At 44.4% G+C, this 27,321-nt stretch overlaps 1 protein-coding gene and 1 pseudogene across 3 annotated transcripts in view; both read right to left on the bottom strand.

Moving 5' to 3' along the window:
- Positions 1-595: 595 nt before the first annotated feature.
- The window catches only part of LOC148030050 (uncharacterized), a 171,137-nt gene continuing 144,411 nt past the window's right edge, over positions 596-27,321 (bottom strand). For 2 of the 3 annotated variants that reach the window (XM_087686326.1, XM_087686324.1), the window contains one exon: positions 596-1,260. In XM_087686326.1, coding sequence (XP_087542452.1) covers positions 871-1,260 — 390 coding nt within the window. In that variant the 3' untranslated portion in view covers positions 596-870. The remainder of the gene's footprint in view (positions 1,261-27,321) is intronic. The other variant, XM_087686325.1, reaches the window with a different exon arrangement.
- On the bottom strand, positions 13,019-18,263 carry LOC148030055 (uncharacterized; annotated as a pseudogene).

Raw genomic sequence — 27,321 nt, 5'->3', positions numbered from 1 at the left:
AATGCTGCCTGAAATGACATTTAGAGCTGCGTGTAGTTGCATAGAAATCATGACCTCTGTCATCCTAGCCGTACCCTCTCCATATGCTCATCAGACCAGCCAAAAGAGAGCTTTCTAAAAAGTCTAACAGGAAACCAACATGTTGCTTTAGACAGGAACATTCAGTGAAGATAGCTTCAAAAGTCTCCAATACAAATATAAGCTTTCTACTCTCATTTGCTTTGTTTTATTTTTCTGTTTAAAAAAGGTATTTTCAGTGTGAATGAAAAGTTGCTTGCTTGGGAAACCCTAAAATGGCACAATCCTAATCATGCTGATAGTAGCGTTTTGTGACTTGAAGAGCAATAATCAATGTACAAGGATACATAATTCAAAAACCCTAGTTGGACTTGGTTCCTGTGTGGCTTTTTATAAGAATTCTTGATCCATTGCTAATTAGTAATTATAGTGCACAGGATGGGGCCTGTGGTTCCATATCATAGACAGGGCGTAACTGCAATCATGGTTATATGAAACAGATGATGTACAGTGGTTAGGTTTGATGTCATAACAGAAGGTTGCAGGGGTTCAGGTATGACTCTCACGGGGTTTGAAGTAATTGTCACTCTGCAGCCCCTTTCCCAAGGGGACTCCATCCACACCTTCCTAGCAACATCTGCAATGTCCAACGTCCACCAAAACTACAGGTCGTAATCTCACTCCAGTGTGGCTCTTTCTGAGTCCAGGGTATGGGGTGTACTGGGCTCCATGCTGGTAAAAGAGAAAAATGCATATGATGCAATGCTTTATTTGACAATAAAAGCAAAGATATCCAAATGATCTCAGCAAAGATGACAGGCATACCTGTACTGTGAAATCAAAGGTCTGTATTTAGAAGATAAGAACATAATCGTAATCATCTGAATGTGGACTCTCTCCCTGCTCCTCTCCATTTGGGGACGAAGATCCCGCATTCCGAACATTTGCATGAGTCTCAGCAGCATGCTGGAAAGACTTCACAAGCTGTTGCAACTCTTGCTTTCGAGCTGCAAGCTGACTTTCTGAAATTGGCTTTTTTAACCCTAGGTACAGAAAACCAACACCAACTAGGATGATACCAAGGCATACAAGACATACTGTGAAGACCCAGAATGCATAAGGGGCATTCGAATTTCCAGGAATTCCATCAACATTGATACCAAAAAGTCCTGTTATGATTGTTAGTACGAGTCCACACCCTCCAAAGACTGTTAAATTGTGTGTGATCCGTACGCTCTTATCCTGAAATATCACAAACACAATTAAGATATCAAAAATTTCCTGAAAATAGACAGCATTGTTAAGATATCAAGGGCTGTTCCACAAAAATGTACATACTCAGCATCCATTAGAACATTGGCTCTTTATTCAATCGTTAATGTAAGCTGCGAGGAAAGCAGAGCATGGTTTCTCAGCTTCTGTCACCAACAGACCTTTGGCCCTTGCATTGAAATATACAGCTGACAAAAAGAGAGAAAGCAAAAACTATGCAAGACAGAATTGCTATGTGATCTTCCTATTTACTCTGTATGAATTTGATCATGACTAACCATGTTGTAAACGGCTTAAGGCCTGACATTTATTGTTTGAAACCTCCGAATAAGCCTAACGATATGATTTATATGTCTTGAAAGAACCTGTCTACTAATGCAGTCTTCTATAAATTTGATGGCTTCCAACTCTTCTGATGTTGAATAAGACCACTGGATGTTCTCCCCAAGGAAAGAAAACATCACGATAGAACAAAGGAGCTAGAAAATAAGTACGGCCCCCAGGCTGGCTACTCTAAAGTGGCAATGTCTTGTACAAATGGCTGAACAAAAGCCAATCAAGAGGACTGTAGTGCTGGAGGCCTACACTCAAAGAAGGTGCAACCTGTCGCTGTTGTGCTGTCTGTGTGTGGTCCAAATTTACCAAGCCATTTCCCTATCCATAGGGTAAAAGGAGAAACACCCCTTGGCTTCCTCCTAGCCATATGCAGGTCCTTTTCCTATAAGGCAGGCTATGATGTCCTAACTAACTATATCTCGAGTTGTGGGCATTGAAGATCAATCTCAAGGCTCTCCTTGAGATCTCCTGTGGATAAGGGCAGTCCCCATAAACAATGTCTTTGAGTCTCCTCTGCTCTTGCTCTCCCACCAAAGCTCTCAAGTGCAAGCTTCGATCCTTCTCACCTTTCAACTAGTATCAGAGCACGGCTTCCCGACTCTTGAGCTTGGCTCGTGGCATTCTCTTGAGCTCCCGTCACTCCCCGGCTTCCCGAGCTTCTTCCCGGCCTATTGAGGCACCATCACGGCATTGACATTGAGGTATTGCTTCATTATTTCAGAGATTTATCTCAGTTCACAGGTCTAGGTAAACAGGGTTTTCACAGGTTGTGGGCAGCCATAGCTCATATCTCTTGGAGCTTCCTTCACCTGGATCTTGCTTCCAGGCTATCAAGGCTTGCTGAGGCTTGGTGTATGCCTTCTTTGGCCCCCATTTGTATCCCCTTTGGGCCCCATTGTTGACATGTGGGACAGCAGGACCCCCCAGCCAGCTCACGTTTTTTTTTGTGCTTGTTTCAAAACCTGGCCCAAAAATCACTCTTTTTGTCATATCTCGGGCACTCGGAATCCGATTTAGGCAAGGTAAGAGTCTAAGTTGGGGTTTTGGCACGCTCCGGACGCGATGGTGATGTCGGATTTGCCAAATTTTGATGACAGAATATTCTGCAACAGATTTCAGGTCTGAGACAGCATGTATTTGTATGCCTATGGCTTATGTGATGCTTCTACTAATGTCTATTGATATCGAATCACTTGTGGATGTTATGCTTCTTATGTGAGATGCATTTGGAGCTGATTTAGCTCAGCCATTGACTGTTTTGAACAATCTTAGATCTGTCCAAAACAGGGCAGCCACCTGTTACTTCAATTTTATGCTTACAGGTCTTGGCATTTGATGCCCGATTATGCCCAATTGGTGCCTATATATACGAGAATGTATGCCTATGGATTTAAGCTTGGATTGAGCATTGATTTGCTCAGTTTATAGAGGTTATATGCTATTGGAAACTTCAGGGCTGAAGCTATTTATGCTACCGTTGGGTTATTTGGACTATGCCACGTCTTGTTTATGCTCCGGAATGCTTTTGAGCTGAGATTAGAGCTCGATTTGGGTTTGACTGTCACTTCTTTGCAGCTGGCATTTCATCTATGACATGGTTTATGCCTAGGCTACCCAGTACGGGTTATGATGTCTTGGTGAATGCTTTATGCTTTGGCTGTGGATGGCAGTTGTTTGAGCTCATCTTGACATTCATTTGAGTATTCCCTTGAGCAGTTGGACATTGACTTGGATTTTTCCGTTACGACTTGGCTTTTTGCATTACGACCTTGGATGCTATTGAGACATTGTCTTGGTTACCTGTCTTTGGTACTTTGACTTGGTTTGCTTGAGCTGTTGAGCTCGTTTATCCGCCTTTTGAGCCAGTGGGAGCATCTTGTATGCTTGACCGACATTGAGCAGGAGGTTTATGCTATTTGAGCATTTTGCAGATACTTGAGACTTTGGGATCTCTTACACTTATATGTTGCATGGTTCATGAACTGATATCTTGGAATTGCTTTTGACCTGAGCTTGGGCTTTGCACTCTAGTGATCATACACCTACTGGTGTCAAGTCTTGCCAGTGTTATGTATACTTTGCCCTACTGTCCAGGGGGTATGCCTACTCACTGATGGATGCTTTGGTGACATGTTTGGGTGTTTGCTCAGGGTCTTGATGACTGCTTGGTGTTGATTTATGCCTGTTTATGGTTGGTCATGTCTTGGCTGTCATTTCTTGACTTGGTACAATGATTTGGTCAGCAATTGCCTCTCACAGTACCCTGCTGTCATTTGTTACAGCAAGCATATAACTCCGGACTGACATGGATTTTTCATGCTGAAATATTCTGAAATGATGTACTTTCACTAGTACTTGGTGGGCAGCAGCTTTGGTTACACTTTCTCGCCATTTTTCTCTTGATTTTGGTGATTTTTTGGTCATTTTCTGTAGTAAACAGCAAGCAGTTTTAAATTGTCTGCAGTCTTCCACCCTGCATCATGGCGAGTTCGTCCAATGATCATGCTATTTTCAACATCACAAAGCTTAATGGTACGAATTACTCTTATTGGAAGAGCCAGATTTGGCAGGTGTTGGTGCAGAAATCGCAGTTCAAACCATTGAGGTTGAGCGGGCATCCGCTTGCAACTATGCCAGATGACTATGTCTGCTTACTTGAGCCAATTCCATGCTATACTCAAGAACTTGACTTCGCAGGACATCACTTTTGCAGAGAATGTCACTCCTCTTTTCTTGCTTGGTACTCTTAATGAGTCATGGGATGTATTCCGTACTGCATTATGTGCCTCTATTGCTACTTTGAAATTATCTAATGTTGAGAGTGCTCTTCTGTAGGAAGAGATTAACCGTAAGAATTTGGATGCCTCTCGTGTGTCGCATACTATGACAGTTAGAGGCAGGAATGATGGATATGGAAAGCATGGCAGTGGCAGTGGCTGTGGACGGGATTTTCAAAAATCTTGGTCCAAGTCTCATGGGAAGTCACGTAGCAAATCCCGTGGCAGGAATGCAAATGTTACTTGTCACCATTGTGGAAAAAAGGGCCATATTAGGCCACAATGCCATGAACTGCGCAATGAAAGGCGCAAAGATAAGGGGAAAGACAAAGTGCAGGATAAGTCTTCTAATCGCAGCATAGTGCCTGCAAAGTCCAGTGTTAAAATTGAAGAGATCAATGTTATGCAACCTGAGGATGTTGATGATGATTATATCCTTGCAGCTTATTCTAGTGCTTCGCAGATGACAGAGATACACTCTATGTATGCACAGTGTTGGCTCTTGGACTCAGGTGCGTCCTTTTATGTGACACCTTGCCGAGAGTGGTTTCATTCATACCGTACTGTTTCGAGTTCTGTGCGCTTGGGTGATGACAACTCTCTTGATATTGTGGGCATTGGTGATGTTAGGCTGTAGTTTCCTTCTGGCAGCAGTTTTGTTATGCAGGATGTACATCATGTACCTGCTTTGACACGGTATTAAGCGTCAGTTGACCGCCCCCTACACGCCCTCCCCAGAATGGTTTGGCTGAGTGGATGAATAGAACCATCCAGGAGCGTGTACGTAGTATGCTTAGCCACCCAGGCCTACCACACAGCTTTTGGGCTGGGGTAGTTAGTATAGCTGTGCATATCATAAACAGATCACCTTCTAGTGGTTTGGATGCCGAGGAGGTATGGACTGGAAAACCTCCCTCTTATGCGCATCTCCGTGTCTTTGGATGTGAGGCATTTTGCCATGTGCCCAAGGACAAGAGAAGTAAGCTGGATCCTAAGAGTGTCAAATGCATTTTCCTTGGTTATGGGGATGCAGGTGAGATGGGTTACCGTCTCTGGGATCCGCAGGCGCGGAAAGTCATCCGCAGTCATGATGTAGTCTTCCATGAAGACAAGATGCATAGGCAGCCTGAGAGAGTTGCTGAGATCTGCAGAGTCATATTTCAGGAGGAGCCGAGAGCTCCCGCACAGCCAGTTGGACAGCCTACAGATGTAGCAGATGCTCATGGTCAGGGTGTTGGACAGGCAGCTGGGTAGGCAGCAGAGCCTGCCGTGAGACGGTCTTCTAAAGACAGACGTCCACCTGATAGATTTCAGCCCTCGATGCATTATGTCTTGGTTATAGATGCAGGAGAGCCTTTCACTTATGATGAGGCTATGCGCAAGGGTGACAATCACTCATGGTAGAGGGCTATGCAGTCTGAGATAGACTCCTTGCATAAGAATGAGACTTGGGATTTGGTTTCCTTGCCTAAGGGCAAGAAGGCTTTGCCATGCAAGTGGGTGTATAAGCTGAAAAGTACCCTTGGACACCCCAAGCAGGCATACAAGGCTAGATTGGTAGGAAAGGGTTTTAAGTAGGAGCATGGTGTGGACTTTGATGAGGTCTTTTCTCCTGTGGTTAAGATGACCATCCTGCGCTTAGTCTTGGCTTTGGTTGCTCAGCTTGACTTGGATTTATACCAGATGGATGTCAAGACGGCTTTCTTACATGGGAACTTGCATGATGAGATTTATATGGAGCAGCCTAAGGGCTTTGCAGAACCTTGTAGGGAGCACCTAGTGTGCAAATTGAAGAAAAGTCTTTATGACTTGAAGCAGGCACCTAGGGAGTGGTATCATAAGTTTGATGCCTTTATGCAGTCATAGGGCTACAGCAAGAGTGCAATGGATCCGTGTCTTTATAGAAGAAAGCCCGTAATGGTTCTGTATTGATTTTGGTACTCTATGTGGATAATATGCTGATAGTAGGGAAAGCTCATGATGAGCTAGATGCTCTTAAGGCTCAGCTCAAGAAGAGCTTTGAGATGAAAGATCTGGGACAAGCCGCTCACATACTTGGTATGCGCATTAGACGCGATAGGCATCAGGGACTCCTCTACTTGTCATAGAGGGAGTACATTTATAAAGTCCTTGAGCGCTTCCGCATGCAGGACATTAAGCCTATTGGTTTTCCATTGCCTTCTTATGTGAAGGTATCACAGGCTGATTGTCCGCAGACAGATGAGCAGAGGGCCGAGATGGCCAAGATTCCCTATGCATCCGCAGTGGGCAGTCTTATGTATGCCATGATTGCCACTCATCCAGATATTGCCTTTGCAGTTGGTGTTGTGGTACACTATATGGCTACACCTGGCAAGAAGCATTGGGATACCGTGAAGGATATCATAAGGTACCTGAAGGGCACTGCAGATATGTGCATATGCTATGGCAGCCAGGATACAGGAGTCATGGGATACACTGACTCTAATTATGCATGACATGCACATAGCAGGAAGTTCACTTCCGGCTATATATTCACCTATGCTGGAGGTGCTGTTTCTTGGATGTCCTGGGTGCAGAAATGCACGGCCCTTTCTACTACAGAGATCGAGTATGTTGCAGCCACTGAGGCTTGCAAGGGGGCCATTTGGTTGGGTCGTTTGGTTGCTGACCTTGGTATTGATGCTATCCCTACACTGCATTCAGATTCTATGAGTGCTATTCGGTTAGAGCCAAGAATCCGGTCTTCCATGCAAAGACGAAACACATTGAGGTAAGGTATCACTTCATACGTGGGGTCATTGAGGACAAGTCTGTTGACCTTGTCAAGATCTCGACTGACCAGAATCCTGCAGATCTGCTCAGGAAAAGCCTCTCTACAGAGCGCTTTGCCTTTCTCAGGAGGTTGATGGGCGTGGGATGAGATGACGTCTTTCCTCGTCTTGTTGTACATTTGTACATGTGTACATGTACTGTCTTTTTTTTTTCTCTTTTCACTCCTCACTAGGGCAGATTCACCTTTAAGTGGGAGGTTGTTGGGGGTAAAGGCGCCTCCGCCTAGCCGCCCGTGTATTACTACACTGACAGTCATCGCCACTGCACACTGCAGGTGGCAGGCGCCCGTTACCGTCACTTTATTCTTTATTCTTTTAGTGACAGTTTGAATAAAGGAAGGCTCGATCACATATTGTGACTGTCGGAGTTCCCATTTCTTGTCTCTCTCTTTCTTGCTCTTGCTCTCTCGCCATAGCTCTCGAGTGCAAGCTTCGATCCTTCTCACCTTTCACAAAATGGCAATCGCATGAGGATTTTACTCGAGTTTCTCGTGGGGTTGTGGTGAGATATCTTGGATGCTATATGGGGATTGAGATTACCTCAGAGCAACGATTGTATCTCTTTCTTTTGAGCATTGGACAAAAGCTTCTTTATTGGTGCTTAGCAAGGCTTTCTCTAGCATGTAGTATGACACTTTGTGTTGGGCATTCTCCACATCATGCATTGGCGAGGTGAAGTGCCTTATTAGGAACTTTATTTGGTCAGGAGGAAATGTGAGCTTGGCTAGAGCAAAGGTAACTTGGGATGTCACCGTATAGCCTAGATGTAGAGGAGGATTGGGGATCATAGACCCAAATAGCCAGAGCAAAGCCTTGCTGGCTAAGCTCATTGTTAGGGATCTTCTTCCAGGTTGAGGAGCCTTGGAAGAGACCTCTGGCAGCGAGGCTTTAGTCTACCACACCTACACGTTGAGGACCATGGCAGCTCAACATTCATTGGCTTTTTTAAAGAAATTAGAACTAGAGACTTAGGGAGGACCTTTGAAGTTAGATTTGTAGATGCTGTTATCAAAGCACGGAGATCTGCATCATTTGGCCTTCATCAATTACCATCAACCACAACTAAAAAGAAGAGGATGCAACCTTGTCTGTTCAATCACTATTTGAGATCAGAATCAAGCCGCATTCTTGGATAAAGGACTTATCTATCTTGGGGGAGGTTCTTAATATAGGTTGCCGCCTCAATGGGAAAGCGGTTCACATTTCAAGAGCTACTGCAGTAGATTTAGAGGTTGAGACTATAGGGTCTCAAGTGAGCTAGAGCTATGATCGAGGCTGTGACAAAGAGAGTATCTCCTAATTGGCAGATAAATTATAGGCACTACTCAAACTTGGGTTGTTCTCTTCTCCAAAGAGGACATCCTTCCACCACCCTTTGTGACTAGCAAAGATGGAATATCGATTTTTATGGTTGAGGAGGATGGCCACTTTTAGTAAGAGGTCCTAGACTAGATAGAGTTTACTAGACGTTCCAAAGAGAGGATCAAGTAGTACCACATTGTGAGAGGAATCAATACATTGACCCAAACCTAGTTACCTACTTGTTGGAGTACAATGGGATCCAAGAGAGTGGATGTGGAGAGATCCATTCATTGATAGGCCATGTGATGTGGCCTTCTTCAGCTACACTACTAGGTTGGGAAGGCGGATTCAAATGAGCAAGATCACAACAGAACCAATAGCCACCTCCCATTGGCACAAATAGGTCGTCTCAAACTAGTTATCAGATTTTTTTGAGAAGGCTAGATGATAGCTTTAGGCCTAGGAAGATATTTCTCTCTATGGCTATTAACTCATAGGAGCTTAGTGGTTAGCGCTTGGCTTGACAGCACGGATCCAATGGTATGCATGAGATGCAGTGAGCCAAACAAGACACAAAGACATTGCCTTTGGGATTGTGATAGAGCTCATGAGGCATGGAGAAGAGCCCTCAAGATGATATTCCATATTACACCAATCCATCATGGTCGTGATGTGGGGAACTAGAACTTGGGTCACAAATAGAGGCCCAGCATGTGGCTATGAGGATGGTCAAGGAAGCCTTTCTTTCCTCATCATTGGATAGCATCTAAGCAAGATCCCCACTCTAGATTACTCATTAGCACAGTGGACCCGAGGACACTATCGCTGATGAGAGCTGATTGCCAATATTACGGCCTAGTACATTTAGATTGCAAGGTCCAACCATGCTATAGACCTTCAAGATGTATCCACAGTTGAGACTCTTTTGATGATTTGGACAAAGGTCATCCACACTCTCTGTAGTAGATGGGAAAGGATGCAAGGCAAATTTGAGAGGATGAGGAGGAGAGAGGCCCTTATGCAGACTTGGGACTTCTGCTCTTTTTCCATAATATCCCTTAGCTGGTCTAGCATTATATGGCCAACCAAATTGGTTGTTCACATGAAAATTGTATTTGTGATGTATCCAACTACTCTTTATAAAGATGCTTGTACTTTGGGCTTTACCTCAAGGGGGTTTTCGCCAAGGTGTTATTAATAAGATTTACTTTTCTTAGTGTACCTATGCGTGCACATGTGTGCGTGTGCACTTACACATCCATCATGATGCAATGGAAGCATGAAGCCTTTGTATGCCATACATGTGGAGAAAGACACAAAGAAGTCTAACTCCCATGATTGGAAATTCAAAGATTTTGGTAGCACTACGCAAGTGACACAACTAGGCTTCTCCAACACCTATCCAAGACAAGGGGGTGAGTTGCTCCATGCAAAGAGATCCCCAAAGCATCATAGATGAGATTCTCTCCAAGATGAGAGGTAGATTCAAGAGAGGAGGTGGCACATTGATATCAATATCCACCCATGATGAAGCCTTCAACATTGACTTGCCTTCCACCAATGCCTCCACTGTTGGTCGCTCCTTGACATCCATGTCTCACTCCAAAAGACAAAAGGTAAAGGTTAGAGCCACATGGACAACTAGAGAGGAGGGTTTCAATGGCATAAGTTATGAAGAACACTCTGTCTACAAATCAATTGAATTCTCGGATCCTTGGATCACAGCAGCTGCCCTGCTTACCACACCTCAACCTGCTTTGCCTGCACTCTCTCCTCGCTTCCTAGCCATGGACACTTCCTCAGCCTCCTCATCCACCCTTGCAGCCTTCGTAAGATTCCTTGCATAGACAACCTCCATCTCCCCTTCCCCCTCACAACCCCAACAAGCAGACTAGCGGCAATACCCTATGCCAACAGACAAGGAAGCATCCGCACCACAGGCACATGGAGCTAGTGTATCGCCTGAGATTGCAATTGGTCCTCCACCATTCCTAGGGGTTCTAGTGCGCCCCCCGCACATACTCGGCCGATGCCTTCCCACCGATCGGCTTCACTCCGGACACAGAGCTGGCACTCAGGGAGAGAGTGACAACCCTAGAAGCAACATCCTTGACTTGCAAAATGGTCGGATTGTTCGCCGATCCACAGTCTTAAGGACTCCATTCAATCAGCTCTTACTGGCACCCCAGCCAGGATCACACGAGTAGTGCCCCTTGGAAAGGGATGCTTTAGACTTTAGTTCAGCTCACTTGAGCAGATGGAGGCAGCGCTCGCTACCAGCTCGCTTGATGTCACGACCTCGGTGGCATACTTCAACAAATGGATCGAGGGTTGGGACTATTCATTGCTTGGAGATGGCATTGCCATCACCATCTCTTTTCCTCGCCATGATGCGTATTTTATGCCATGCCTTTCCGAGATTGGCAGTGCATTCAGCCATGTTATTCAAAGGGATAGGACCTTTGCTGACGTAGTCTTAGAAGGCCCACACAAATACCCATCGGTCCGAGTAATAGTTGTAACCGGCCTATTCACTGGAAAGGGCGGTAGTGTACAACCAAAAATACATAAATGCTTTCACCCAATTTACAGTCGTCCACTTTACCTGAACTTAAAGACACATAATCAAGAAGAAAAACAGGAAGCTAGAATGCTCCTGTTGCCACACAGACACCCTGTTGGCCCCTAAGTTAGGCACCCCTTGCGGTATTTCTTTATTTTTAAAAAGAGAGAAATTACAATGGGCTGTCTTTCACTTATTCTGGGTGAAATTTGACAGCATAACAGTACAATTACTGACCCAAAACAAGTTGGCCAGGAGGGGAAACTCTGCCCAAGACTGAAACTTCTGGTTGGAGTGCAGAATTGACCATTTCAGTCTGCTGTAATTACTGGTTCAGACCTGTTCTGAGACCTGTTTTCAACTCATACTGTTCCCTGTACTGTTCAGCCCACTGTAATTATTGGTTCAGACCTGTTCTGAAACCTGTTTTCAGCTCATATTGTTCCCTGCACTGTCCTGCATCATCTCTGCCAAGTGCCCCTTGATTCTGACATCAATTGGGCTCTGAAATAACCTCTGAACAGTCCAAAATCTGTACTGTTTTAGTGCTGTTTCAGACACTTGCTTGGTGAGGTTACCACCCTCACCTGTTCCTGCTTGTGGGCAGCAAACAACTGCTCCTGTTCCTGGAGAAAAGAGGCTCTTGCCTCATGCAAAAACAGCATATTCCACACAGCTGTACCTGAATCAGAAGAAAGGCCCTTGATTCTGCAGCATAACCATATTGTCAGGGAGAGAGAGAGAGAGTGTAGGAAGCAAGCCCAGCCCTCTGTGCATCATAGACAAAGTAGGCCAGCTCTCAAGACCTCTCCATCAGCAACTGTCCTTCTCAAATGAGCCCTTCTAGATCCAAAAAACTGCATGCCAACCCTCTTTAAAGAGGTAAGTGCACAACTTTGTGCCAAGTGGCAGCACTGGAAGATATTTCCCGTTCCAGCCTTCCGGTCTAAAATTCTCCATGCTCGGTGTAGAATTTGACCTCGGCACAGACCAAAGGATTAATCCTCCTGCAAAAACGAAGATAATGATGCGAACAGATTCTGAGGTCCAAAAATAGTAACTCCCTAAATTTTAGGAGTTGCTTTCATTGCATCCCCACAAGTCTTCTGACCATCTTTGCAGATATGGCTACATCCAAATTTGTAATGTAGCTCAACTGAAAGTGAATTTCCACTGATGACCCCACATGGACTAATCTCTTGAAGATTTGTCCATCTTCACTTTGAACTAGTCTCTTCCAAGCTAGTTCTTCAACACACTTGTCCATATACACTTTCACAAGTCTCTTCCAGACTTGTCAATCTACAGTGCCATCAGTCTCTTCCAGACTTGTACTGGACCTTAACTATCCAGTCTTGACTCATTAGACATTCCTGTCTATTTCACATACTGGCCATGCAACTCAGGCGTTTAGATTTCAAGAGGGATCCTTCCAAAAAGAAAAACCAAATAAAATATGTAATAAAGAAATCAACAAAAAGGTAATAATTATCACAGTCTTGTGACATACCTCCCTCTCAAAATCTCAAACGTCCTCGTTTGCATGAATGTCATACATGCTTCCAGCTAACCCAGTGAACTTACACTTGGCAGCACATGTACAACACATACATGCTATCAGTCAACATTGTGAACTAAACACACTGTTAACACATGTATGTTCTAACTGTGAAACATGGCAGACTATCATCATGTGACTCCACATCACTGTTTCCAGATATAGTGGCCGGTACACCACAATAATATCCCCATAGTGGCAGATTCTCATTTGATGACTCCACATCACCCTGACTAGAGATCTAGTGGCTGATACATCAAAATGATATCCCCACTGAGTCAATTCACAAAATACATGCCCGATCGAGTAACCATTGTTACAACATGTATTCAATTCAATAGAAGTAAAAACTATATTCTTGCAAGCAATACTTACTTCTTTAGCACTGAGAAAACCATATGGACACAATAAGTGTTAACCTGTACAAAGTCTGTTTCTGTACATAATTTCTTTCTTGAGCAATTGTCACTTTGACAATCTATTTCAGCTTAGAGATACAAGGAGTCAAGGTAGGTTGCAAGCGAAATGCTTCAAGGTAAAATTCCAACACATTAGGTGACTCTGCAAGTTCACCTTCGTCCATCCACTTAGCATCTATAGCTGGATAGTTCTTGAACTTAACCAAATACCTTCTAGCAACCTTGCCTTTCACTTTCCTTTCCTTGTGTGCCAGTACCTGTTCTGGAACAAGGATTTCATCAAGTTCTTCAACTTCGGGCTGTTCCTCAGCTGGCATATCTTCTGGCACATCACCCACATAGGGTATAAGAAGACTTATATGGAAAGCATTATGAATCTTCCAATTGTCAGGAAATTTCAGCCTATAGCTGACATCACTAATCTTCTCTGTTACTTGAAAAGGCCCATAGTATCGCATACTAAGCTTAGTGAAAAGTCTTTCCTTGCCTTTCCGCTTCTTTAAGCGTGCCTTTTCAAACCCCAACAGTACCCAACCACCAAGTGAAAATATCAATTCACGACGGTGATGATCAACAGCTTTCTTTTGCTTTGCCTGAGTTCTTTCAAGGGCATGCTTAACTTTCTGATACATTTCCCCCATACTCTGCACATATTGATCTGCCTGAAAGATCTTATCCTTTGTATGCAAAATGGGAAGAACCTTTTTACCACTTGCAACAATTTCAAAAGGGGCTTTGCCTGTCGACGAATGCACAGTATTATTGTATGCATACTCGACCAAAGGCAAATACTGCTCCCACTTTGACTTGTGCTCTGACACATAGCACTTAAGCAAATCCAAGACAATAGAATTTGCCTCTTCTGACTGTCCATCAGTCTGTGGATGAAATGACGATGAGAACTTAAGCGTTGTGCCCATGTTCTCAAATATGCCTCTCCAAAATAGACTTGTCATCCGTGGATCACGGTCACTGACAATAGACTGTGGCATACCATGATACTTGAAGACATTGCACATAAACAAACGTGCCATCTGATCTGGTTTTATCTTCTTCCTGACAGGAATGAAATGAGCCTGTTTGCTAAACCTGCAAATAATAGTCCATATCCCATCATTTCCTGTCTGTGTCCTTGGAAGATCAAAGATAAAATCCATAGCTATGCTTTCCCATGGTTTATCTGGAATAGGCAATGGCTGTAAAAGCCCTGGTGCTTTTTTGCCTGTCAAACTTGACCTTCTGGCAAATCAAACACTGCCGCACAAAAGCATCCACGTCTCTTCTCAAAGTAGGCCAATAAAAGAACGTCTCTACTGCTTTGACTGTTGCATCAATACCACGATGCCCTGCATACGGTGGAGAATGACTCTCAGTCATAACTTTCCGTCTCAATGGCATAGTTACACATAGTTTACCATGCATCAACATGAAACCATCCTTGAGAAGATAATGCTCATGATGTTGTTGTCCATTGACAAGCTGATCAAAGATCCTTGCAAAATCTTCATCATCAGCATACTGTTCCTTCATATCATCAAGCTCATGATGATAAGGAATTGACACAACTGAAATTTGTGGCTTCCTTGACAAAGCATCAGCCACAACATTCTTTTTGCCTTCCACATGCACAATCTGAAAATGGAACATTGACAAAAAGTTTGCCCAACGCATATGCTTTTCTAACAGCTTAGTCTGAGTTAAGAAATAACGCAATGTCTGATGATCCGTCTAGACAACAAAATCTGCCCCAAGTAGGTAGTGTTTCCAACAAGAAAGCGCATGAATCACAGCCAACAATTCTTTCTCATAGACCTGCATAGTCTTCTCTGGCCCTCGCAAGATTCTGCTTTCATAAGCCACTACCCGGCCATCTTGCATTAACACTGCACCAATGCTATTGCCACAGGCATCACATTGGACAACAAATGACTTCCTAAGATCTGGCAGAATGATCACTGGACTAGAAGTCATCTTTTCTTTAAGAAGATTAAAAGCTGAAATCTCTTTCTGTGTCCACTGGAAAGTGATTCCTTTCTTCTGTAAAGCATGTAAAGGTGAAGCAATCTCTGCAAAGTTGCGGATGAACCTCCTGTAGTAAGAACACAAACCCAAGAAGCTTCTAACATCATGGACAGTCTTCAAATCTGGCCATGTTCTAATTGCTTCAACCTTAGCAGGATCCATTCGGACACCATCCTTTGACACTATGTGGCCCAGGAACTGGATTTCTTCCAAGAACTCACTCTTCTTGCCATTGATAAGCAACCTATTACTGCAAAGCTCATCAAAGACTGCTTTCAAGTGTTCTCTATGCTCCTGTTCATTCTTTGAAAAGACAATCATGTCATCAAAGAATGTACCAACAAACTGCCTGTATGGACGAAAAATCTTGTCCATCATTCGATTAAATGTAGCAGGAGCATTAGTAAGTCCAAATGGCATTACCAAGAACTCATAGAGACCAAACGTGGTCCTAAATGCACTCTTATGCACATCCTCTTGCTTAATCCTGATCTGATGGTATCCACTCTTCAAATCTATCCTGCTGAAAATTGACGCTCCTTCCAAACGGTCAAGGATGTCGTCAATCCTTGGAATGGGGAACCTGTTCTTGATGGTACTCTTGTTCACCGCACGATAATCTATGCACATGCACCAAGAGCCATCCTTCTTCTGCACTAGGAGCACTGGTGAGCAAAAGGGAGATGAACTTGGCTGAATCAGCCCTTTTTCCAACAGCTCATTCACCTGGCTCAATATCTCTTTCTGTTGGGCTGCACTAACCCTATACGGAGGTCTATTTGGTGGGCTACTGCTTGGCACCAAATCTATCGCATGATCCTCAAATCTCTCTAGTGGCAACTGTGATGGTAATGAGTCAGAAAAACAATCACTGAATTGAGACAAGAAAGCAGACCTCTCTCTATCTAACATAGAAAAGTTTGACTCATCATTATCCTTGACATCACGTGCAAAAATCAAGTACGCAGAAAGATGATTCTTTATTACAGATGTAATGGCAGAAGCCGATACAACAAGTACAGACTCTCCTTTAAGCTTCACATCAAGCACATGAGTCTTTCCCCTATGTTCCAAAGTCAGTGTCTTGTTAAAGGCATCCATGACACCATGCTTTCTGAACATCCATGGCATTCCCAACAAGACATCACAGCCTTCAAGTGGCATGATATAAATTTCTTCTGCATCAACATAAGACTGTATATGAAGACGCAGCTTCCCAAGAATGGGTGTCACAGACTCTGAGTGGCCAGGACATGCCAACCCTGCCTCTGCTGTGTAGCCCATCTTATCTGCTCTGATGCCCAAAGTAGAAGCCAACTCTGGTGAGATAAAGTTTGCCTTAGCTCCAGGATCAAAGAAAATGAGTACATGTTGATCCCTAACTTTACCCCAAGCTCTGCAAAGCTCATTAGCATTCGAGTGTGGCTTGTCTCCTAGCATATCTGGCACTAAACCTGCTGAAGGTTTGGGCTTCTTTCCTTTTCTGTCCTCTTTATCATCATCAGCCGATCTCTTATTCTTGTCCAGACAGTTAGACGCAATATGACCAGTCTGCTCACAGATAAAGCATTTCCTCTCAGCCATTAAAGCCTTTCTCTCTTCAAGAGACTTGAGTACAAAAGGTTTCTTCTGGTCCTTTGACTGCTGTCTAAAGAACTTGGCTGGCTTCTTCTTGAACTGCCAAGATTTACCTGTGCTTTGAGAAATCTGAGAAATTTGTTTACCAAATGGCTTCTTTGCTGAAAAATTTTCAGATTTGTCCTGTTTAATGCTGCCCCCAAAACCACTTGATTGTCCCAACAATAATGCATTTCCTGTGGTAGCATTCTCAATTAACTGAGTCAAAGTGGTGACCTTTGTCTTTGTACAATAATTCCGGAGTTCCTTGGGCAGCCCACAACAATATTTCTCTATCTGCTCGGTCAATGGCACAACCCTGTAAGAAGTGACTGGAAGTAAAACCTCCCAAAACTTCTTGTTATAGTCTTCCAAATCCTTGCATTTAGATGCATCCAAATTGTGCCAAGCTGACATAACATCAATCTCAAATTCATTGGTCAACTAAGCAGAAGCAAATACTTGCTTAAAATAAGTCCAAGTGGCAGGAGCCTGTCCTTGCATCAACAGTGTACTCCACCACTGACTAGCATTGTCCTTAAGAAAAGTGGCAGCTTTCCGAACCTTAGAAGGCTCTGAAAAGTTCCCTCCTGCAAATGCGGCATCAAACTGCTGTAAGAAAGAAAGAGCCTTAGTCCTATCTTCAAATCCTCGAAAGATGTCAAACTGTACAGCTACACCACCTTCCTTATATGGCTTTGGCTTCTCATGAGCCATCAAAGGATCCGTAGGATATGCCTGTAACATGGGAACACTAACAGGTGGCATAGGAGTTGCTGGACCACTGACTACAGGGCTTGTAGACACAATACTTGCTTGCTGATTTTGATAACCAGCCATACCAAAAGTGCCCTGTGGCATGCCAAAACTGCCCTGAACACCCTGAAATCCAAGCTGCATGCCTATATTGCCATACATGGGGTTTGGCATAAAACCTTGTGTACCCCCAAACACCGTTCCTGGTACATAAATCTGGTTTCCAGGCGCATAACCAGCCATACTCTGAAATGCAAATCCACCTCCAAAGTACCCAGGATGTACAGAGGTCGGTGGGAAAACCTGTGGTAAAGCCTGAAAACTGTTTCCCTGTCCATTTAAACCAACATTTGGCTGCTGTAAAGTGGCGAGCTGAACTGGCAATGCCTGTGTAACTAGCGTTTCCGCCACCTGTTCCTGGACAGTTGGAACCAATCTTGGAGTCTCCATTGACTCCGCAAGCTGCCTTGGTGTTTCCACTGAATCTGCAGCATGCTTACCCTTATCTTGGACCTCTACTAGATCCGAAATCTTTGCAAATTGCCCAACTTGCTGTAAAGGAAGGGAAGGCTGCAAAAATGCCAAAAACCTTGGATTCTGCATCACTTGAGTAAACATACTCACAGCAGCAACTAACTGAGTCTTGAAAGTGTCTTCATCCATAGAAGAAGCCGTAAGAACTTGTGGCTCAACCATAACAGGAGGAGTAACAAACTGTGGAGGTCTAGAAGATTCTCCCACCTCATGAACAACAGGGATCTCCTGTGATGAAGATGCTTCCTCTATGGTGTCTTCCTTTCTATCAGCCATAATGCACAATTCTGTGTCTTATACCCAAACAAACCCTGGCTCACTCTTTAGGGAAAAAGTGATTCGATCCCGGCAATGGAACCATGTAACTGGCCTGTTCACTGGAAAGGGCGGTAGTGTACAACCAAAAATACATAAATGCTTTCACCCAATTTACAGTCGTCCACTTTACCTGAACTTAAAGACACATAATCAAGAAGAAAAACAGGAAGCTAGAATGCTCCTGTTGCCACACAGACACCCTGTTGGCCCCTAAGTTAGGCGCCCCTTGCGGTATTTCTTTATTTTTAAAAAGAGAGAAATTACAACGGGCTGTCTTTCACTTATTCTGGGTGAAATTTGACAGCATAACAGTACAATTACTGACCCAAAACAAGTTGGCCAGGAGGGGAAACTCTGCCCAAGACTGAAACTTCTGGTTGGAGTGCAGAATTGACCATTTCAGTCTGCTGTAATTACTGGTTCAGACCTGTTCTGAGACCTGTTTTCAACTCATACTGTTCCCTGTACTGTTCAGCCCACTGTAATTATTGGTTCAGGCCTGTTCTGAAACCTGTTTTCAGCTCATATTGTTCCCTGCACTGTCCTGCATCATCTGTGCCAAGTGCCCCTTGATTTTGACATCAATTGGGCTCTGAAATAACCTCTGAACAGTCCAAAATTTGTACTGTTTTAGTGCTGTTTCAGACACTTGCTTGGTGAGGTTACCACCCTCACCTGTTCCTGCTTGTGGGCAGCAAACAACTGCTCCTGTTCCTGGAGAAAAGAGGCTCTTGCCTCATGCAAAAACAGCATATTCCACACAGCTGTACCTGAATCAGAAGAAAGGCCCTTGATTCTGCAGCATAACCATACTGTCAGGGAGAGAGAGAGAGAGTGTAGAAAGCAAGCCCAGCCCTCTGTGCATCATAGACAAAGTAGGCCAGCTCTCAAGAGCTCTCCATCAGCAACTGTCCTTCTCAAATGAGCCCTTCTAGATCCAAAAAACTGCACGCCAACCCTCTTTAAAGAGGTAAGTGCACAACTTTGTGCCAAGTGGCAGCACTGGAAGATATTTCCCGTTCCAACCTTCCGGTCTAAAATTCTCCATGCTCGGTGTAGAATTTGACCTCGGCACAGACCAGAGGATTAATCCTCGTGCAAAAACGAAGATAATGACGGGAACAGATTCTGAGGTCCAAAAATAGTAACCCCCTAAATTTTAGGAGTTGCTTCCATTGCATCCCCACAAGTCTTCTGACCATCTGTTTCACATACTGGCCATGCAACTCAGGCGTTTAGATTTCAAGAGGGATCCTTCCAAAAAGAAAAACCAAATAAAATATGTAATAAAGAAATCAACAAAAAGGTAATAATTGTCACAGTCTTGTGACAATAGTACCCACAGAGTCTTTGCACTGCCTTCCCTAGACTATCAAGATTCCCTCCATTCACGAGGGCTTTCTTATCCAACCAGTCTTTTATACAGGCCTCCTTGGTTAGTGCTTTGCTTGCAGGATGATTGGACATCTTGCAGTGGAATGCCCCAGGACACGCCGGCGCCAGACCTCCTTCACGGATGAGGGAGGTGGTAGACCCGAGATGCGTAGGAGTGAGGTAGAGCGCCAGAGGCAGCACAAGGCTAGATAGAGGAGGAGACAGCGTTAGCGAAGAGAACGTGCTAACGAGAGTCAAGGGCATGAGGGCCTAGAGCCGAAGAGGCAGACAGAGGGAAGGTGGAGAGCGATTAGGGACCTCAAGCCATTAGTCCATGCGGAGCCACTGCAGCCCCCCAATGCTCCCATGGACACTCCTCTTGATGCCTAAGAGCCAGAGGTCCCACAACCACTGATAGTGGCAGCACTACAGATTGATGTGATACAGCCCATGGAGGCATCGACACCAATAGCTTCTCAGGAGCTACACCAGGCTACAGATATGCCACAATCCCCTAGACCATCGCCTCATCAAGTTGAGCTCCCAGAGCTTAGCCCATCTCAGGTACCTGACACTTAGCAAGCAGGGGAGGCCGTGATGGCCCAAGATAGTGTGATGAGCAAGAGGTAGAGGACTCAACAGGAGATAGAAGTCTCAGATGCCTACTCTGAGGACTTCCCCCAATTACACCCCGCAACAGAGATGGCGGAGAGGACACATGATAGAGTATATACTAGGAGGTAGCAAAGGCAAGTATGGGCTGTAGAGCCACACCAGTCCGAGAGGTTGAGACACACTTCGTGATGATACTCTCATGGAATGTACGAGGCTTCGGAGGTTGTCACTTCAAGTAGGGCCAGAGTCTCATGTGACAGGATTTGCATAGAGCTTTAGTAGGAGGATCGATTGATTTTCTTATGTTATAGGAGCACCATCTTTTAGCAGATAGGATATCTTGATGTTGCAGGTAGCTATTGCCAGGTCAGAGTCACACTTATTGAGCAGCAGCTGTAGGTGTTACCGAGATACAGGCTGGAGTATGCATGTGTTGGGGAGCAGTGGACCCAGTCGGTACAGTTCTGGGGTATTCTGATTCCAAGGAGAGCCATGTGGGTCTCGGTGATTCCACACCACAGGGCCTAAACACTCTAGACAGGGTGTTTGGAGACTCAGAAGAGCTCATGGATCCATTGCACAGGGTCCTCTAGAGGCAAGACAAGTGGCCACACAATACTACACATCCTTGCTAGAATCCACCACTAGACCCCCTGGATATGAGAGAGAAAGAGAGACTGTTTGGCAGAGCAAGCACGGGGTGGTTACAGACAGAATGAGCAAACATCTGATGGCTCATTTTACAGCGGAGTAGTTGGAGGAGGCACTTCGGGCACTACCCTCAGGCAAGTGTCTAGGCGAAGATGGACTAGATAAGTCCTTTGTGAGCTACTGGGATCTTATTAGAACAGGCCTTCACTCAACCTTTTAGGAGATTATGGCATTAGGGACTATGCCAGAGAGACTTTTTGAGGGGGCTGATTCATCTTATCCCCAAAAGAAGTGGAGATAGATTGGAGATCACACAGTGGAGACCGACCACCTTGCTTGGAACTGCCTATAAGATCCTTGCAAATGCGATTAGTCTCAAGCTAGCACCATTGATGTTAAATATTATACACCCCACTCAGACAAGGTTCGTCCAAGAGCGCAGCATCTTGGACAACATTTTCACCTTTTGGGAGACCACAGCTTTGGTTAGATCCAGGAGGCAAGACCTTACTGTACTACTTCTTGACTTTGAGGAGGCATATGATTGCATGGATTGGGAGTTATTGGAGGGCACAATGCTGAGGATAGGCTTTCCAGAGTGGTAGGTCAAGGGAGTAGCGGCTCTCTATTCTTCAGCACACAGCTAGGTCATGACTGGAGGGGCAAGAGGAGATAGATGCAGCATTCATAGATCAGTTAGACAGGGGTGTCCACTAGCTCCCTTCTTGTTTTTATTTGTAGTAGAGGCCATGAGTTCCTTCTTGAGAGACAGATCTATAGGTATCAGAGGCATCATGCTACCCATCCTCGAATTTGAGGAGCTTCTTGATGTGGAGTTTGCTGATGATACATCAATTTACTTGGGTGGGAATGAGGGCAACTTTAATGAACCTTTGTAACAGCCATGAGATATTTTGAAAAGCATTAGGAGCACTAATTAATTGGCACAAATCCTATGGATTTTGGGCATGCAACACTAGACAGCCAGAGTCGCGACCACATGAGGATTTCACATGGGTTCCTCGTAGGACTGTTGTGAGATATCTCGGATGCCATGTGGGGATTGACATTACCTTAGAGCAACAATTGGTACCCCTCTTGAGCATTAGACAAAAGCTTTTGTATTGGAGTTCGGTGAGACTCTCATTGGAGGGAAGAGTAGTGGTTGTCAACCAAGTTCTTCTAGCGACCATGTGGTGCATCGGCTAGGTGAAACGCCTCATTAGGAACTTCATTTGGTCAGGAGGAGATGGAAGTCCAAGCGAAGCGAAGGTGGCTTGGGATGTCATCATACAACCTAGATCCAGAGGAGGATTGGGGATCATAGACCCAGATAGCCAAAGCAAAGCCTTGTTGGTCAAGCTCATTGTTAGAGGTTTGCTTCCAGGTGAGGAGCCCTTGAAGAAACTGCTAATGGGGAGGCTAGAGGACTTGACACCTACGCATGGAGGACCATGGCAGCCCAACATTCACTAGATATTTCAGGAGATTAGCACTAGAGATTTAGGGAGGAGCTTCGAGGTTAGATTTGCAACTGCCATTATTAGAGCATGGAGATCTATATCTGCAAGGCTCCACTAGCTCCCCCCGACTACTACTATTGGAGAGAAGAGGAGGAAACCTCTTCTCTTTAATCATTATTTGAGATTAGAGTTAGGACACACCATTGGGCAGTGTGGACACACTTATCACGAGGGAGATTCTCTTTGCAGGTCGCTACATTAGTGGGGGAACGGTTTGCATTTCAGGAGTTACCACATGAGACTTGAAGGCAGAGACTTCATGGTCCCTTAGGGGAGTCGGGGGTATGATTGAGGTCGTGATGGAGGGGATTTCACTAGATTGGAAAATTGACAAAGCTTCCTCTCAGACTTGGATTGGTCTCTTCTCTAGAGGGGATATCCTTCCAGCAGTCATTGCATCTAGCAGAGACAGGACATTCACTTTCACATTGGGGAGGATGGCCGCCTCTAGTGAGAGGATCTTGACCTTACAGCCCTTAGTGGTGGCTGCTCTAGGTAGAGAATTAGAGAAATGGCACACTTTGAAAGGAAATGGCACATAGACCCAAACCGAACCACTTATCTTATAAAGATGGAGATATTGGGCATACCAAAGGAGGCCTCTACAAAGACTCAATGGGATCCGGGAAAGTGGGTGTGGAGGGATCCCTTCCCTGATCCGCCATGCAACATTCCCTTTTTTGGCTATACCACAAGATTGGGATGGAGGATACAGATGAGCAAGATTAGAGCACAGCCTGTAGCCACCCCTCATAGGCATAGAAAAGGAATCTCAGATGAGTTTTTATATGACTTTTGGAGGCGGCTACAAGACATCCTTCAGGCCCAGGAAGATATCCCTCTTTCTATGGCTTCTAGCCCATAGGAGTTTAGTAGTTGGCACTTGGCTTAGATATGGCAAGGGTCCAGTGGCATGTGTGCGATGTGGTGAGCCAGAGGAGATACAGAGACATTGCCTATGGGACTGTCCCACAGCCCAAGAGATTTGGAGGAGAGCTCTTAGGATAGTATTCCATGGTACAGTGAAGTCCATGGTGGCGACATGGGGGGCTGTAGCTTGGGTCATAGACAGAGGTTCAGCTTGCGGCTATGAGGACACTCAGGGGAGCATTTCTTTTCTCATCATTGGACAACATCTAGGTCTGGCACTTTAGCCCACCGGATTGGTTGTTCACACAACCATTGTATCTTTGATGTACCTAGTTACTCTTCACATAGTTCCTTGTACGTTGTATTTACCTTAGGGATTTTTCTTCGAGGTGTTATTAACAAAATTCTCTTTTCTTGGAAAAAAAAAAGAACACTGTCTATACTAGCTTCTAGTGGGTTGCCAATTGGACAAAGAGAAGGTTGTCACTACACCAGGCGTTCCACATGTCTTGCTGTTGTGTCCACAAACAAGTCCTAGCTGTTTTTCTCATTATTCTTATGGACCTCCACTGACTATGACTCTTATAGTTTCTTCACAATCTCCCACTTGAAAATATCTAGAAACTCTTCAATGAAAGCTAGATCTTCCATTGATGTTCATTCTCTCTGTTCGTGCTTCTTCAATTTTCTCCCAAATAGGTCGATACAAAAATGCAAGTCTTTATTGCTTCTATAGATAGGAGGAACAATTCGTCATACAAGGCCCGCATCAAGATAGCATTGTGCTCTCCAGTTGTTGCAAACATAGAGATTGCATACACCATTATTGAGTGCAATCTCTCCTTCAATGTCCTTACACAAAAGCAATAGAAGAAAATGATGAAGGCAATTGCAAATGTGGGTCCATGTGAGAGATGGACTATTGTCTCATACAACTACATGAGGACAAAGAAGATTGATGAAGAGGAGAAGATAGCTAAGCCCTCGACCCAATTTGGGCTACATGGACCAAATTAGGTAAGCATTGTAATTTGCCTCTTGCTGCTTAAGTTGCATGTATTTAAATTTCATCATTTTACATCAAGCACACACTCTCTCTCTCTCTCTCTCTCTCTCTCTCTCCCTGCCCCCCGGAAAAAAAAACCAAGCATTGTATTGTGCATGTACGTCAGCTCCTCAAATGTGGTACAAATGGTTACCAACAATACATTCAAATGCCATTGCATGGGCTGCTAGCTTGAGCTGGAGTTTCCCCCAATTATATGGACTCCATGTGCAAACCATTGTCTTGACTTGCTCATGGAGAAATTATCGATTTTAAAGATTCTTATATTCAAGTGCAAGCTCCTAGCCCAAGATTGCAAATCAAGTGCATGCGAGAGAAATTGGAATGCCTATTATCTCATTCATACAAAGATTTGTGATCAACTTAGCACATGATAGTTAGAGTGGCTAGTTTATTGCTGCACTAACTTGCGCACGATGTGAGTGATACTCAATATGGGTAGTCTCAATCAGGTAAACCGTAAGAGTCAAGACTTAAGTTCACTTTTGAGTTTTCAGCTTCATATTTGCAATGTGCATGTGCCAAGGCTCTTAAGCTTTTCTAATTCTAAAACTTTTCAAATTTCACTTGTATGTGTAGGTGAATGTTGACACCTTCAAGTTGTAAGTGATACTCTTCGTAGTGTGCATCATGAGGTCAATAAGGGTGAGATGATTTTTGTAGAGCTCTATAAAGCGCTTACGGTATCCAGCACCCTGTTTGCTATGTTTTTTGCAGGTCCTTTGTGTTTGCAGCCATTAAAGACTGGGCAATTGCTCCAAACTGTCGGTGATACTCTTTTCAGCCTAAGGACCTGAAAACACAAGTTTTTCTTGGCATTGGTTGTTGCTGTTTCAGCAATTGCAGAGCATCTAAGGGCCGTTTTTCACCAAAATGCAGTAGTGTGGCTGATTTCTGCTCGTCTGGGCAGCCCAACAACAAAATTCAGCATCTTTCTATGTATGCTTGTTTGTTTTGTAGATGATTCTAATAGGATAGATGGCAAACTGGTATAATTGGCAAGATGGTTTTGATGAGGACAGTGAAGACCAACAAAGCCCACATTGCGACTATAACAATTGATGAGAGCGTTGGGAAGGTCATCAAAATGACAATCATGATTGAGAAGACCACGAGGATCAACGTGAAGAAGACTACAGGTCACATCACTGATCAAACAGAGATCAGCATTCTTACAAGGAACGATGCTCAGAGTGTGCTTCAGATCGTCCCTTCCTCCTCCATCTTCTCTCTCTATTTCTCCAAAGGCTCCTACCAAAGGACCTCGATTGGCCATAATGGCACCCTTTGCGTAGGTGCCTGTTCTTCCTTCATTGCCCTTGGGTCTTGTAAAGTGGAGTGCATCTTAGATACCTTCGATTTATGGGACTTTCTCATCGCCCTAATCCATTGTCCAATGGTAAATCCCATATTGGATCAACTTTTGATTAAGCAACTCTTTGGGATAGATTCAACTCACAAGCCTATTCCTTTCTCTTTATAAGCTGTCATGATTTTGTTATTGTTCATGAACAAGGAATCCACTCCACAATGTAGGTGAGGACAAGGCTTTCTTTTTTGTTGACGACTCCCTAAGTATGATGGACCATATCAACAAAATGGAGGAGATATGGAACGAGCTTGCATTCCTCAAGATTCAAGAAGCTATCAACCAAAGACATGGCTATGATACTCTTGACACACCTTCGGTCTCCAAAATACGATGTTTTCTACACTAGTCTCTTTACCTCTAGAATTCAAGACATCATCATGTGGAGGAGCTTGTGCCGATGAACTTGGAGCAAGATGCTAGACAAAAGGAGAGTGGTATCATCCCATATGATACATTGTCGGGATTGGATCTAGGATCGTTAGTGCCATTTTCTAAAGCGGGGAAGATTCCCTTCATTCAAATACACACGACTCTACAACCAAAGTCTTTTATGTACCAGATTTAGGTTTTAACCTTCCTTTTTGTCGAAGGACTTACACACATGGGGACCCACATGGTCTTCACCCAAGAGGCAATTACCGTGGAGGACCAAACCATTGGGCATCAGCATTGTGGTGGATGGGTAGACAAGAGGGTGGGCTCTACAAGCTTGCAGCCCTAGCAGCCGTGCGTTCTTTAGCTCTTGGGCTACTTTGGCATGCCTCCTATGCGCAGCTGAATTGTGACTCCATTTACAAGCATTGAGGAAGGAAATTGTTGAGGGTCTACCAAATTTCCCTTCCATTACTAATTCATGCCCTAGCTGTTTTAGGGGCAAATAACATCGCCAACCTTTTTCAAAGGCGGCTACTAGACAGGCTTCTACACTATTAGAGTTGGTGCATACTGACTTGTATAGACCTATGAGGATAGTTTCCTTAGGAAATGCCAAACACCTAATGCTTGTGGTTGATGATTTCTCCAAATATATGTGGCCCTATTTGTTGGAGTTTCTTTGAATGAAGGTGTTTGTGGAGAAATAGACTACCTTTTAGGTTCAAGGGGTTTGAGCCAATCTTGGAGGCGAGTTTCATTTCCACTCCTAAACCAACCATCGATGGGGAGCCACCTACAAGGATATCCAACATGTGTGTATAAAGCCCCTCACCTTCCTCCAACTCGTTAGATGACTACACAATTTGCTAATGTGTCTCAATTGTTGGGTGTTTTTTTTTTGCAAGTAAAATGTGGCTGATTATATTACTCAAAAAAGCTGATTACAACGGAATGTTCATGCTCAACAGACAAGTTGGAGCTGATGCAAAGTCACAAATACATCATGTATACAAGCCTCACAAGGAGGTTTGGGGGGGATAGGGGCAAGAAGCCATGGGGGGTGTATCACCAACTGGGGCTGCCTGCCTGCATCACGAAAAACAGGTCCTGGCAGCCCCAAGTGCGCATGAAATGACCACGAAGCTCCTAACAAGCTCTGGACTTGCCCTG

This window comes from Lygodium microphyllum, chromosome 10 (assembly GCF_053477565.2).
Source record: "Lygodium microphyllum isolate KBCC chromosome 10, Lygodium_microphyllum_v1.1.10, whole genome shotgun sequence".
Taxonomy (NCBI): Eukaryota; Viridiplantae; Streptophyta; class Polypodiopsida; order Schizaeales; family Lygodiaceae; genus Lygodium; species Lygodium microphyllum.
The sequence above is the reverse complement of the archived record's forward strand: the minus strand, read 5'-3'. Positions and strand labels throughout refer to the sequence as shown.